The sequence below is a fragment of the Ixodes scapularis genome, unplaced genomic scaffold, assembly GCF_016920785.2.
Source record: "Ixodes scapularis isolate PalLabHiFi unplaced genomic scaffold, ASM1692078v2 PGA_scaffold5__190_contigs__length_132052651, whole genome shotgun sequence".
NCBI classification, from domain to species: Eukaryota; Metazoa; Arthropoda; class Arachnida; order Ixodida; family Ixodidae; genus Ixodes; species Ixodes scapularis.
The window spans coordinates 65,745,570-65,761,674 of NW_024609880.1; the positions used below are offsets into that span (position 1 = coordinate 65,745,570).

Genomic DNA, 16,105 nt, shown 5'->3' on the forward strand with positions numbered 1-16,105 from the left:
GAGCTAGGCTAGCGAAGTTGGAAAAACGGGGAGCGTTTGTTCTTTGCCCCGTGAAGATAGTTAATCTTATTCTCCTTTTCTCTTGTCACGACTTTTTCCAACCTCCTTACTGATGTCCGCACGGCCCCCGGCACACGCCGCACACTACGGTATTGAGTGAACATTTCTACAGAGAAGTGGATGCGGATGTAAGAGTGCGCAAAAATGAAACGTCCCGAAAGAAAGTTGAGAACTCTTTTTTTTTCGGGCCGTTTCACCAACTTTATACTCGGGGCTGGAGTCTGGGTTTCATCTTCACTGAACGTTCATTGCGGTGGATTGCGGTGTTCTCATGAACGGGTGCGCCCCCACCCAAGTTTTTTTTTTTTTTTTTTTTGGGGGGGGGGGGGGGGGGGAGGGAGGGGAAGGTGGGTGTCGGAGAGGCAAAAGTTTGTTTCTTAAACGGAATGCGGGGCTAGACATCTTTGTTTTTATGTTTTAATAGTTACTCTCGATTTTATTTTTAAATTGCTTTACGTTGTTCTTTCGCTTGCCAGCAAACCAACGGTCACCCCACATGCTCGGGGGAAAGGGGGGGGGGGGGGCAGTTTGGTTTAGGCATGGCAACTGCCCCTTTTGCGCCCCACTGCCGACGCCCATGGTTCGAATACCGATTGCCATGTTTTTCCTTGAAGTCATGGCCAGGTGGCATCCGAAGCACGGATCTCGCGGTGGCTCGCGTTCGAATTTGGATGCAGATTTTCTTTTGTACCATGTATAAGCAGTGTGACCCCCGCTTTAGACAATGGCAACTCATGCTGACGTGACGCTCGGCAGAGAAAGGTTGGACCGGCATTGCATATAGCTCGCAAAAAACTGCTCTAACTCGACATGTGTTGGTGTACTTTATTGTTGGAATAAAAAGAACATACTAGAAAGTATACGTACCCTGTTGCGAGGGCAATCTATACGGCGTGTACTTGAGCTCTATAGCACACAAAAATGTGATAAAAGTGAGGAGAGTGCCACTTTTCGTCGAAAGCGTTCGCCACCACTACCCGTGAAAACAATTGGTCGATGGGGGGAGGAGACTGGCCCCCTTACCCAAATATAGAGGTCAGGATTGAAGCCATTCACAAGGGAAAGGTTCACAAAGGTTGCGCGGGCATATTCCATTCAGCAAGCCAGTCGGTCGTGGGCAAACGGTCTAGGCCAGAGACGTCAGTGCAACGTTGCGTCGGAGTGCTATGCTACACCTAGCGTTCTAGCCCTTGGCGACCACTTGGTTGGTGACATCGTTGCCATTGTAATGTTTTACGAGTATCCGTGGCTCCAGCCTTCGTCTCCGTGGCGTTCAGTTTTGAGTGTACTTATTCGTTTTTTCCTAATGCTTGAAGTCGGGACGCGCGTGGAGGGCACGTAGAAAAATAAATGCCCATTGGTCGTCGTGACGACGCGACGACATAAGCGAGCAAGATGTCGTCCATGTGGATTTGATCGTAAAAAGTGCGTTAGACACTTCTGGAGCTGTCGTAGAATTCCATCGTAACTTAAGGTTCGTGAATACGGATTTGTTCTTAGGTTTTTTCGCACGCACGTTTTTTGGCCGGAAGCTCGTTTCGGTAATCTGGCCTCTGTTATGTTCACACAGTACTGGATTGGCAGGGATGGCTCGCAGCATCCGCTGCGGTTCATTGTATAAGGTGAAGTGTAGTATATTTAGGTGAACGTCTTTGCATACATTTTAATCAGTCGGGGTGCTGCAGGCTTGACTCAGCCCAATGCCTCACCAACCTAAAAACAATTCATGAGTTGTAAGAAAAAAATATTTCAACACGCGGTTTTGTTGTGTGGCATCACGTCCCCGCGGGGCTGTCCACAGGTGACGCAACGTCCCCTTAGACTTCGCAATAACGGATCTCTCGCGTTAGTGACGCAAGAATTCACCTAGAGCCGATAACGCCGGTTGTCTCTCAAAACAGCTCACGTTCCTCGCAGCAACAAAACGCGATGGCGCCGATGCGGTACAGCCGTACCTCGCTCCCCGCCTCGCTCCCGTCGGCGGCACTGAGTCACACAACAGCGAGACTGACGGACGTCACGTTCGACTCCGCTCATTAGCAATCGGCGGTCGTTCGCCTTGAGGAGGCAGAAAACAAGGCGGATGGATTTGTGCAAGCCGCTGAACCGCGCAACGCGACGCTACCGGCTTTGAGAAATCCTTTGCGCACGTGGCTTCGCCGGGGGAATCCCCAAAGCCGACAGGCGGTGACGTCGACGTGATGCCCTTGTCCCTTCGTGAACTCTTCCGGGACGTGTCACAGGTAACGGCAAGGACCAGGCACGGCCTGCCTCAAGACTCTCCTTCACCCCAAGATGAACCGAAGCCGTACCCTCACGCACGCACATATCCAGAAAGCTCGTCAAGGATGTGACTCCGTTCCTCGTTAGGATGGACCATAACGGAAGCCTCGTCCTGCGTTGCTTAAGTTGTCGATGACTGTATGTGGCTCGTGGCGTCCTCCGTGGTCCATCGTAAGGTAGTACAGCAAACGGAATATAGATCTTCGGGTGGAAGATTGCGGAAGTGACTCGGGCTTCTGGTAGTTGATTGGCCACTCCGGTTGATGTCGCGGCGCCTTCGCGGTTCGTGACTGGACCGAAGACAAGACGTAATCTTTCCTTCGGTCCGTCGTCGGATGAGAACGGGTTGTGTACGCGGACGCGAACAGGTAGCAGACGTTTCAGCTGATGTTTCCGGAATCTATCGAGGAAACCTGTTCACCTTGGAAGCGGCGAGACGAGACCAGAGGGCTGACCCTCGTGGGCGCATGCGTGGAACTGGTTTCTGGGTGAAGGCCGCGCGCTTCCGGCTTTTAGCCGGCGCTTAGTCGAGAAAAGCCGGCCACTCGAGAACGAGCAGACCGCATCACCCCTCGCCGAGAAATGCATCGCAGCACGACAGCCGCGTGCTTGGTCCTGTGCGCCGTCCTCGGTAAGTTATGAGTCCTGGGTTTTTGGTGCTACGTGCTTCTGTCTGGTGATTTTTTTTTTTTAATTTCTTGCCATTGACTTTTTTATTGCCGACTTTTCGCTGTGACGTAGCGTGCCATCGAGGGGGTTGTGTTAAAGTAATACTTCCTTAATTTTACTTCTTTGACTTAGCTGACAAGAACACCGAAGGACGAATCACGATGCAAGAAGCCTGTACCATAACAAGCCGCACCCTCATTTTTTTAAACTCTCACTGACGATAATAGTCGCTGAAAACTGACCAGTTCAGTGGATGCTCCGCCTTCGGCGCTAGCTTTCTGCCTTTATCAGCACTTCGTCGTACGCGCGGAAGACAACGAGCGCGTGGTGGAGGCCATTCTTGGACCGAATTCTTAGCCTGACGCCGACTGTAATGCCTCTGTTACAAAGGCAACATTACGCCGCTTCTAGTGGACGACATCCGCCACCGAATCTCGTTTGTTCGCTGTCACACGGGAACATTTAATTACGTTAACTGAAAGGGGCATTCGCGAACGGATGAGTACGGGAGTACTTATCCGCAGTTGCTCTCGGACTAACTGAGTGTTCTTGACGGCAGAGACGCAGCGAAGGACGGCAGCGTGTAATTATTTTACCAAAATGGCGCAGATTCTATGTTGGTATTTATGTGTCACAACATGTCTATTTGTTTTTCTAGCGTTCACTAATATTATACTACAAAATGTGAAGTAACTATACTCTGTACCTTATGAAGATAAAAAGATAGAATACTTCTTGTTCCTGTCATTCAGTGCCTGACGTTCTGATGGCGGTCTTTATGCCGGAATGCGTAATTTTGCTTTGATCTTGATTCCAACTGGCGTCGGATTTCGAGAAGAGGGCAGAGCTAATAAAAACAACTTAATAACATACACGGCAAACCCTGTCTATTATGTAATTTTAATGATATTGAATGTATATGGGGGGGGGGGGGCAAGCTTGAAAAAATGTCTTATATTTCAGATATGGTACCAGAATAGTTTACTATAGTGAATTAACCCAATCACCATCATGGTGTTAAATGACGTCAGAAGATTGAGTGGGGCACGGTTAAAAATTAAGGTACCATACGTAGTCAGAAGGACTTTTGCTGGAATTGCTTTAATTTTCGCGTGTGACAGGAGAAGTGTTTTATTCAAACAATGATTTCTTATGCCATTCAAAAATATGTCTGAAATTGGTTTGTCGTGTTCAGGGAATTCCGACACAACCCTTCAAATATTCGGAAACTTTCGGAGAATAGAAGTTTTTATTGGTAACTTCTGGTGACATTTCTACCGTCATAGTAGACGCTTTCGTTTTGCAAATAAGCAATAAAGGAACCTCATTTGTCCATCTAACAGCGACTGAAATAATATTTTAGACCTAAACACCCCACCAGATAAATATATTTAAGTTGCGATTATCAACCATTTTAAATGTTCAAAACTTCAGATGATTACCTAAGTTTGATATTGCTGTATTTAATGTAAGTTTATAATGTATTTTCATCACTCATCAGTTCTCTTAGAATGAGATCGTTTCGCCGAAAACGGCTATTTCAAGTATATAAGAAAGTGAAATGTGTCGACTCATCACTAGATGAGCAGTAAAAGCATTCCACACCAACTGCTTATATCCCTATTAGAAAACTAACACCAGACTCAGCAAAGTAACGAACTTCGAAGAACCCCTAAAAAAGTAGAAAAACTCAAACTGATAGTTCATAGAAAGAGAGTAAAGTTCTGCTTGGAAATGAGAGCCATCGTCTAAAGTTTTAAAGGGCAATTCGATCCTGTCTAATCAGAAATAGCATTTCTTATCGTTAAGTCGTACCGCCCCCAAGTCTTATTTTTACGCTTTTCTGTACGAACTCAAATCACATTTTAGATTTGTACGCCATTTATGCATATCTGTGGAAGGGTATGCGTTAAGTTTACAAACGAATTTTTCGTGACAATCCGCTCGTGAAACACAGCCACAAATATCAGCAAAGCGTGTCTGTAAAGTGGGCGGGCGCGAGGATACAAAACTGCTGTGGCCACCACTATGTTTTTCTGTCGTCATCAAATTACAATATACTACGTTTTTGTTTTCGTTCCTTTCACTTTGCGAACGCAATCTTTATTTTGTAAGGGCGAATTTGTTTTTAAATTTTTGTAAGAACCTAGTTTTGATCTTGTAAGACTCTAGATACGGCCGTGCTTGGGTTATAATATCAAATCAGTTTTGAATTTCGCGACTCTCCTGGTGTCGTGACACCCTCAGACCAAACAACGTACGCTTGGAGGTTTTAAAACCTTGCCCCTCTATTCTTGGTTCGCCTCAGTGCTGACATTTTAATGTTTTGTTTCACTACGCGCAGGCGCTGCAGTTGCCCAGACAGTTGATGACGTCACAAGGCAATGCCTCGACTGCATCTGTCAAGTGAGTGACGTGAACTCGTTTTCTATACAAATAAAAACGCGTTTTTTTATATAAAATGCTGTGTTATATGTTGTGCCCCAACGATGAAGCTCACTTTGTTATTGACTGTGAATCCGGCCTTCTTAGCGTTACAACCTTCCCATACGCTTTGTCGCCACATGCGCCTGTTTGATTCGCGGATGCCACGGTACCAGGAAAACCGTGTGCGTGATCGGAACCATTACGTGAAACAAAGAAATCAGATGCTGCGTGACGCTAGTGTGGATCCTAGTGTGACATTCAGGATTTACTTTTGGATCTGCCTCGGCTTTGTGCGATTCCGCTTGGGAAAATGATCGAGATTCGGGAATGTTCGTCTGCGGTTTCTTCCTTACATTCTTTAGACAACAACGTTTTTTGGCAAAAACATTGAGTTTTTTTTTGTCTTGTTTTTTAGATAGAATGATTTATTATTTAACCGTAAGAAGATGGCAGTCGAGTGCCTCGGTCTGCGAGCGCCTGCCTTGTTGCTTTTTGGAAGTTTGGGTGACGACATTTCTGGACGATAAGCGGGCTAGTCGACTCAACTGTCTCGCAACATCACGTGTTGAAACAGCATTTGCGAAAATGTACATAGAAATCGCATTATGGTTGCGCGTGTGGCCAGCTCAACAAAATAAAGCAAAAGCGTTGGTGACCAAAGCTTTTGCTTTAGCCGGTCTTCCAATATTCGTACAGTGAGTATATAAGAGAGAGAGAAAGAGAAAAAGGGAGAGAGAAAACACATAAAACCTTTTCAGTTCAAAGTTACGCCTCTAGCCGACGGGCAGAGCTAGCTCTTCGAAAGCAGCGAACCTTGTATTTGACCATCGGGCAATAAACACACAGATGAGCGAAAAATATGAACGCGAACGGTGAAACCAGAAATCTCCGCCACCGCGAATCCTTCAATGTTCACTTTTTTAAGATGTGTAATTTATATACTGTGTACTCGTAGAACTGACCGTGAACAGAGGGAAACATATATTCGAAGATTGATCATCGACGCGCACTTGGGAAGGAAACTAACGGCGTTGTTAGCGTGTCCCTTTAAGCAAGTTCAAATAAGGTTCAAAGTACACTACACAAAAACCAATCCCCCCAGCGGTTCTCGAAGTGATCCATGATCGGTTGACGCCGTTCTAGCCCGGGGCATATTTGAATCTTGCGACAATATTGATTGTAGAGTGTGTGTGCTCAGACTGAAATGATAACCTGTCTGGGAGGTTGATTAAAACAAATATGAAAGAAAAGAAGTCTGCAACGATGGCGTTTTTAGAAAACTGGATTGAGTATATGGTTGCTATACCAGAAAACAAAACGGTCTACAGGTTTTATAAAACGTTTTGTATGTGTTTTTTTAACCTATCTATTTTTCTTTTTGTATTTGTGGATCTTCTATAGAAAGCAGGTAAACGCAAAATAACAAGACAAAAAAGGTATATATTTACACCTTTCGTTCCCAAACTAGTTGCTCATAGTCCGAACTGTGGGTTTCTATATTAACGAAGGTAAATTGTGTAGGGACGGATCGGTCCCCGAGTTTGTTTTCCCCTCATATTGTGGGGTGTTTAAATTAACAGAGTTTATATAAAGGAGACATGACTGTATTATACACGTTTCCAGGGCTTATCACTCGGGCGAAAATGGCAAATCACTGGGCTCTGCAGACGTATGCGCAGCGTCAATATTCCACAGAAGAGAGCTACTGCGCAGGCGCAGAACGCGTTTCACAGCCCAGTTGGCAAAGATGCTGGCAAGCACAACTTAAAGCTGGAGCGGTTTTCAATTTTATTAAAAACAATCGATTATATTGAGTCCAATTTCAAGCATCACACATATCACGAAGGGTAGGCTATTTCGTGCCAGTATTACTTAAAAAAAAGACGCCTTTAAACGTGCGTAGAGAGGGGAGTAAAAGGAGAAGGTAAAAGTATGGCGTCACAAACGGACCCTCGCGCGTGCTCCTCGGCTCGCAGAGTCAGCATCTTGCGTCGTCGATACTTCCTGCGCGACTGCGTGTACCTGAGCTGTACTCTGTTTCACGTTATGATGTACCGCAGGAAAGGCTACAAGCGCGAGCTCCTTGCTCTGGGGCACACCTCGGCGGCACAAGCTCTCGTGACTTAAGAGCGGCTGGCAACGCTATGAGCTCGCGCTTCTAGCCTTCGCTGCGGTACAACATAAGGTGAAACGAAGTATAGTTGGTGATTCATGCTTCTGAAACATACCATGTGAACCTAGGAGGATATACGAAGAGAGAGAGAGAGAGAGAAATGACCGACACACTGCTAGACTAGCAACCATTTACTGAAGATAAACCTTTTATTCTTCCACGCCCATTAGTTTCACGCCCCGGAACTAATGGGCATGGAAGACGAATAGGTTTCTCTTCAGTAAACGGTTGCTAGTCTAGCAGTGTGTTTGTTTCAAGAATCTTTGTACAGAAGAGGCAGGCAGCTCAGCGAGTCCGAGGAGCCTACGCGTAGCGGAGACGGAACGAGGTAAGGATTGCCTCGTTCCGTCTCCACTGCCTGTTGATCGTTCTGCGGGCGGCTGCATTTTTAGAGCGCAGCTCTTAGGCGCCCGTTTCCGGCTTGAGCGGCGTCGCCGTCGGCGTAACCGCGCGGTGCATTTTGGGTAAATTTCCCCGCTAAATTTAGCGGAAAAATTCTCCCGTTAAATTTAGCGGAAAATTCCCCCGCTAAAGATAGCGGAAAAAAATTCCGCGCTAAATTTAGAAGGAAAAATTTCACGCTAAATTTAGCGGAAAAATTCCCCTGCTCAATTTAGCGGAAAAACTTCCCCGCTATATTTAGCCCAAAAAATGTCCCGCTAAATTTTGCGGAAAAATTCTTCCGCTACATTTACCGAAAAAATTCCCCCACTAAATTTAGTGGAAAAATTTTCCCGCCAAATTTAGCTAAAAAATTTCCTCGCCAAAGTTAGCGGAAATATTTCCCCGCTATATTTAGCGGAACATTTTTCCCGCTAATTTTTGCGGAAAAATTTCCCTGCTAAATTCAGCGGAAAATTTTCCCCTAAATGGGAGACGAGCAGGAGAGGAGGAGGGGCATAGCCTCCTCTCCGTACCTTCCCCTCCTCCTCCTCAAGAGCTGCGCTCTAGTTTGGCGTTACAGGGGATTGTAAACGTCTTTAATTTTTTTTCCACGTGTAGTGTCGTTTTGACGGCAAATGATGGCGATATTTAGAGTATCTAAGAAAAACTACGCGGAAGAAAAGCATTCACTCAATTTTTTTTTTAAAGCCGTTTCAGCTTTCCTTGGACACGGTCTCTAATGTGCTTATAAAGTAAAAAGCAATGGGATTTTCTATAGCTGCGTGCGGGTGCGACAACGCCCCCCTCGCTAAAGCACCTCGATTGCGTTTGTCTTGCAAGTAGCGTCAAATGCACCAGTGCACGAGGGCCGTGTCTCGAGCGGCCCTTAGAAGCAAATGGTGGAGCAGCTCTGAGGGGTAGAAAACCTTGACAAGGGATTACTGCCGATGCAGATTGTTATCCTCCAGGTAGGGGAAAGACTCGCATAGGCAGCGGGGAAGGGGGAAAGAAAGATGTGAGAGGGGTTTGTTAAAAATAGATCGCCTCAAATATGCGGAAAGATGCCAATCACTCAATGTATCCGAGGGGAAAGTTGGAGAAGAAATGTAGAGCGTTGGCAGATCATAGCTCATGAGAACTTGTCATAAAGTCACAAGTCGCGAAACAGCGACGCGCGCTATCTGGCTTGTAGCTGTGCCTCTTTCAGATTCATTACTCACACAGGTCGGTCTCGTCGCCGCGAAGCGACGGCGCGGTTAAGTTTTCGTGTCCGTGGACAAATACATCTCGACACAGCCCTCTGGACAGCTACCACCATTTATGAGCGACGGAATCAACCAGACAGCCGGCTTGCCGGTTGTCTGGTTGTCGCCGTTACTCATCGATGGCGGCACATAGTACAGCTCCGCTGCTCTTCCTTTTTTGCCAAAGTGGAAAGGCTGCAAGTCTTCTGAGTAGACGAAGAGGAAGAAATGTTCCGTGGAAGTCCGTGCAGGCAGATAGACATAACTATAATCGACGACAGGTTATGAGTTCAGGGAAAATTCCTCTCTCTCTCTCTCGGGAAACTCCTTTCTCCCGATGAGGACACAAGCGAACTTTGGTGAAGGGAACTAAAGTGCTCGTGCAAAGATATTAGATATGACCGGACTTAATTTTATAAAATTAAAGAAACCTCTAAGGTCTTAATTCTTAAATATCGCGGCGAAATATTGCGTCAACAGTTTACAAACCGTGCTTGAAAATTGTGCTTCTTGGGGTGCCTGTAGGTGCCTGGAACGACCATCCTACACGGGGGGGGGGGGGAGGGGGGGGGGGCAGCTTGAGGAGCAAATCGTCACAAAAATACCTGGGCAAGGTTGAGGATCTACAGTACTTAATTTTGTGTTCCAATAATAAAAAGGAAGGTATGAAAAAAGTGAGCAATTTAGTGGCGTTCTAAAACTAATTCGGCGGTATTATATCGCATGATTGCTAGCAAGTTTCCTTTTCAAACAGATCCGAGATTTCCGTCGTCCAGCAATCATAGCAACGCCTGCTGGTCACTGGGCATTTTCTGTGCGCGGAAGGTTTAGGAGGCGGTGTGCTCGGCGTCGTTGGCGTCTTTTGTGTACGCGTTCCAGCACTCGCCATGCCAACCGTGTGCGTTGTGAAAATGCAGCACAAGGTAGTACGATAGAGCGAACGACATTCGGTCTCATAAGTTGCTGGATGCCCCACAGAGAAGAGCGACCTGGCTTCGAGCTATTGACCGCGATGGGTCGGACGACATTGGCACGAGCCAGGGTTACGTGTGTTCCGATCACCTTTTAACGGGGGACTACGACACGAACATCAAAGTGCGGCGAAGTTTTCGCCCTAACACAGAACGGGCACGTCTCGTTGTAACTCGCTGCAGAGAGCTCGTCCCGTCTTCGTTGTCGGTGTCGCCGTCGGATGGTGACCGGTCTCGTACTCGTCGAAGGGGTTGTCCGCATAAGGCACAAGGCTAAAACATCGGCTGAGCTCGATTATGCGACCCTGAAGCTTGGGGAGGTCCGACCGATCGGACATCTTGCAACTAATGAAAGCATCTGGTCGCCTTTGTCTTGTACGCGTGACGTCAAAAATCAAAACTTTCTGATTTGCTGTCTTGATGTGACGTAGTCGTAGAACTGAGAGGGAAGCTCTCTAGGAAACCGAGATCATTTTCGAATAACATTTTATGACGCCTTTAAAGTCTCCCGTCAGATGCAGGGGTCTCTGGTAAAGAGTGGAGGGAGTAGGGCGGAGGGGTTGATATTAGATCCACACAGAACTGGCTTGATTAATGGTGTATTCACACGACGGAGATTTCTACCACAGAGAGGAGTAAACGTCATCGCGCTTCAAGGTCACGTGCACCACATCTCGGAATGCCTGCTATTGGGCAGGAGATCGAACTATAGGGGGAGCTTTATCGAGCTTCTGTCCCCAGAGCCCGGTGCTTACCAACATAACATAACAAGGAAATTTAAGCGCACCTAGCACGAGCTGAGCACGAGCGCGTCGCTTTGACCAGTGCTTTAGACCCACGAAGAGTGGCCTTCGAATCGTCATATTCGATGTCTGATGTAAAACAAAGAAGAACATTTGGTTTCTGTTCCCCACAGCTGAAGCGTACCGCTAGAGGCCTGACTGTTTGATCACGTTGCTTATACAAAAGACAGTCTGCATACAGGTTCGAGAGCGAGTCACCGCGAGATCCGTGCTTCGAATGCCGCATGACAATAAGTTAAGAAAAAACTTTGCACGTGGCATTGAAACCATGGATATTGCGGTGACTTCTGTTTGCAGACTGCCCTTTGTATAATGTATGAGCAGTGTGCCCCTGGCTTCACCCCGCATGTTTCTCAGGAAACAAAACCGACCAAACAACGTAGATTCCGATTATTTTTCTCGCTAAGAATTGATAATGTTCCTGAAACATTTGCCATTTTGTTCCACACAAAATTGACATGGCTAGTCAAAACATAGTTCTTTTTTTCTTTCTGTCTAGAGATGGTTACTCAACAAAACTTAAATAGGGAAGACACTAACATTTCTGATTACAAGATAGAGTACTTATGATTGTGTTTTCACCAACGCCAGAGCTGTGGCGGGGGTCCCAACCCACCCTTCAAAACTGGCGAGGGCTCCGAGACCCCTTGAGACACCCCTGACTCTAAGCACAGAAAAAAAAACAAAAAAAACACTCCTTCTAAAAAAAAAGAAAAAAAAATTGGACGGAAGCGGAATGTTGCACGACTTACGTCGGAGTTGTGTTGCCTCACGATTTCTGAAGTGTCTCGTTTGGACAAGCCTTTAGCAGAGCGAACGCTGGAAAGGAGGCGATCTCCTCTCCGGCGTTCGCTCCGCCACAGTAAAAAGAGGTGGGGAGGGCCTCCTTTGTATTCTTAAACGACGGTCCAAACACGACACTTCACGAACGCGTGAACCGATACTTCTTCGCTATATGAAGTGCTTTTTTGCCTCGCTATATGAACCGCTTTTTTTTTTTTTTTTTTGTGCTTGGGGGAATGCTTTGTTTTGCCAAAGTCCGATTGCGTCCTTCACGGAGGCCTGGAGTACGCTCATCACGTAAGTGCGGATAGCCACTCACGTGCTCTTTAGGCTGTCAGTCACTCTCTTAAGGCCTCCGCTGCTGTCCAAGTCTAATCCCGAAAACGGGAAAGGGAAGGATACCAGGCCTCGGCAGAACAGGCGAGCAGGCACCGACGTCGCGGAAAGGCAGGGAAGCGGAGGAGGAAAACCGTGGTGTTTGCGAGGTGGATGTCCAAACAGAAGACGGACGGAACTTCAACTTCATTTCTCGGAGAAGTGTCGCTTCACGCGTTCTGAAATATCCTGTTTGGACACTTCTTTAACCTGTCACCGATTGTTGTACGGAAGTCCCTCAAATTCGACCCCGGAACAAAGAGGCCAAGACGATGAGGTTGTGGTTGCCTCCTTAGAAAAAGTTAAAGCGCCTGTATATTACGTTATTTATTTATTACATAATGCGGACCTTAGAACAGTCCAAGCAGGAAAAACAGTGAACACATAAAAAGAAAAAGACTGGAATTCAGCACCACAAACAATTTAGCAATGAATAGTATACGAAAAAATGAAGCAAGCAAGATTTCGAAGAAATACAAACACGCACCGCTACTATATTTCTAAATAGATTACAGGACTGAAACACGCACAGAAAAGAAAACTAGCACTTCTAGAGTACATTTTCAAGTGATGATGCAAAAATAACTTGTTGATATATCGCAGGGGAAAGAATTCTATTCGTTGCTTGTGCGGGAAAATTTCAACAGATTAGTACGAGCGAAGTATGGTGTTAAAGAATGCTGATGATGGCGTGTAGTATGTCTTGTAAAATGTAGGTTGGGGGGTGGGGGGGGGGGGGGGGGGTTGAGGTCGCAGCGACAACGGGCCTTTTCACTGTATCCCGGCCTTGGATTTGCTTACCGTGATCATCCTAATATTCAGCACGTTTCGGCTTGTAAAGCTAAAGTTCGTGTAACCTTTCTTTCTTTTCTTGCGAGAACGAATGAGCATTTGTGTCTACTATTTTTCAGGCGAGCACCAAGTGCAACACCAAGCTGGCGTGCACGAACGCGGGCCCTAACTCCTACTACTGCGGACCTTACCAGATCTCGTACGCTTACTGGGTCGACGCCGGCAAGCCGGGAGACTACCCACGTAAGTTGGAAGAGAGGCTGTAGTTACTATTGGTGACTCCAGCGAAACCGACGCCGCGCAGCGGCAACGACGAGAAGCTCAGGAGAGGAGGCCGTTTCGACCCTGTCTTCTGCTATCGCGGCTTGGTTCTCGCAGGCAGCATAGAAACAAACATCGTTTTCAGTAATCATTTTTATGCTTCCGTCTTGTCGTTCCTACGGACTGAACAGAAGCAGGTTTCTACCGTCGAAAAATCTCTTTGCTTTCATATGTAACACCGATTTTATCCTGGAGTGCAAGAAATGTATGGTGGTCCAAGTCCTGAACGACGAAAACAACCTCCTTTCGTCCGCATATTTGCCTGACCAGAGCGCCCCTATAGTTCGCTGGAGTCGCGAATATATGCATAGAATATAGTTTTCATGGTACATATACGTCACAATTTACACACAGTTACAGGGTTTCAAAAGTATTTTATAGCCGAGAGGAAAGACATCTGATAAAAAAAAGTTCGCAAAATATTTAGAAAAAATATATGCATGACAAACGTTTCGGCAAAAACGGAACGCAAGGTGTTTCATTTTTGTTTGTTTGTTTGTTTGTTTTTACCCTGGCTGTCCAATGTTTTTATGTTGCAACAGAGTAAAAGCCCGTTAAGATTCTTGTTCGTTACTGTAGTGGAATTGATCACTTCGGAGCAACAACCTTGTAGGCGCTTCCGGAGAAACAAAGTGTGGAGCGAGAACTTGAGCTGCAGATACACACATAATGTAGAGTCTCTATACCATTATGAAAGGCCCATTGGACGAGGCAGTTTCAAGCGGCTGTGCTGAATTCACATTGGCTAGGCTAACATCAATTGGCGCTAGGTTCGGTTGGGTTCTATTTTCCTCTCTAGAAGTAGTGCCTCCGGCCAAGTAATGCTCAGAGACACAGCGTGAACTTCCTAGGTGAACTGGTTTTTCGTATTGTGGGAGACTGTACAAGCGTACCTTGTTTCTCAATGTACGGAGTACAAGTAGCACGAATCGCAATCCTTGTCCTGCCACAGGCCAGGGGGCGGGGGTGGGCGGATCGGGGGCATCTGCACCGAAAGCTCGCGCTCCAGAACCCAGATGTCCTAAGCTGAATCCTCACCCCTGCCCGTGTTGGTCTGAATGAGCATCGTACCTGCCGGCGGTCCTGTATCACTACTGCGTGTGGCACTAGAGTCTAGGCTAGCCACGATACTGAACTGGCCAAATAGTTCCTTTACATCGGAGACACTCAATCGAACTCATAGAAGGTCATCCACGAGGACAGGCCTGAGCTGTAGAAAATTCCTATAGTATGTCATTGACGGTTTAAGAAACGCAAGCCATGACCTGTTATGATAACGGATCTTGCTTGGTGGTACTAGACGACCATCCGGTCTTACTATCTTTCCGCCGTCTAAACGAACACACAGGATAATTCATTACATATTCTTCCACCTGCCCTACGCAGTTGGCTGTCTAAAATAGAAGCCCGCCAACCTTTTAGACGCTCCTATACACATACACCGTTCTCGGACGTGGGCATTTCGATTGTTCCCCGTCAGCGGCGAGCGCTGGCTTCGTACGTCTAAAGACAGGCTAACCTTAGGTTGGTTGCCAATGCGTAGAAGTTGTCGATATCTCTGACGCGTCCGTGACACTGTCCGTGACCCCCAGGCGACGTGCGCTTTCTCTCTCCACGGTCGCAGACTTCGAGGGCTGCCTGAAGGACAAGCGCTGCTCGGAGGCCACCGTGGTTAACTACATGAACAAGTGGGGCACGGACTGCGACGGGGACGGTGTGGTCACGTGCTACGACTACGCGCGGATGCACAAGGCCGGTCGCACGGGCTGTCCGGCGACCTGGGTGGACAGCACCGACTACTGGGACCTGTTCGAGCAGTGCATGGGCGGAAACCAGGCCGGGGGACTAGATGCCAGACGATCCAAGCCAAAGACATAAGACGACGATTAAAAACGTACCAGAAAACAGTTTTGAGGATGCTTCTATCAAGATTAGTCTTCAAGGGCGGCTGAAACCGGTGCGGCTAAATCGCCTTTTTTTATGCTAGGTACGCAGTCTGCAGTGTTGTGTATAAGGAACTTTAAAGGCACACTTCCTCGAACACTCGCCGTGCGCGCGCGCATCCTACTTGGGAGGTGGACGTTAAAGGGCCATGTGTAGAATTTTGCCTGCCAATATAATAGGGCTCACTTTCACCAGCTTAGCGACTTCGGAGATTTCACTAGATTTCAGTGCTGTCTACTAAATCAATGTATTTTCAGAAGGTATCTGTCATTTTTTTTTATTTTCTTCTGTAATGTAGTTAGCCAGTTTTCATTTTTTTTTCTCCAGCAGGTAATGTAGAATTAACCGCAATATGCAAAACGGTGTAGTTACTACCGAGTACTTATATTTACGACCCTGTCCAAAGGGCCGTCATCTGAGGGCGACGATCCTAATGTTATGGAACTGCCCGCATGGTTTGCTTTGGAATATTATCTTATAAAGCCAGGATATATGTAAACTTTACACTCCATTTTTGTTTCTGCCTAAGTTCAATAGTCAGTCAATATTCACATTATACTGTGAATGCCACGTCCCAGACGAAAATAAATAGGCGGAATCGAAATGTGTGATCCAACCCTATATAAGATAGGCTCTAGTTATCCGATTGGCACGTTGGGTTTGATGTCCAAAATGGAGACTACCACTGCTGCTTTTGGTGTCGCGCGTCTAGTGCCGTTTTCTTGTGTTGCTACTTACATATTCGGTGGCACTACAATCTACTACGCGCCCTCGTAAACAGAAATAATTTCGAGGACTTCCTTTCTTTCCTTAGTTTCGAAATCAGGCGGAATGGCAGCCATCGGCGATTGGGAAACATCTCGAAACATCATCCTG

The 16,105-nt window shown here is 46.7% G+C and overlaps 1 protein-coding gene across 1 annotated transcript; it reads left to right on the forward strand.

Moving 5' to 3' along the window:
• Positions 1-2,685: 2,685 nt before the first annotated feature.
• On the forward strand, positions 2,686-15,192 carry LOC8034924 (lysozyme 2). Its single transcript, XM_002410769.5, has 4 exons — positions 2,686-2,974; positions 5,357-5,418; positions 13,084-13,207; positions 14,910-15,192. Exons 1-4 carry the CDS (start codon positions 2,926-2,928, stop codon positions 15,161-15,163), a joined length of 489 nt encoding a protein of 162 aa, XP_002410814.3. The 5' UTR covers positions 2,686-2,925; the 3' UTR covers positions 15,164-15,192.
• Positions 15,193-16,105: the final 913 nt, after the last annotated feature.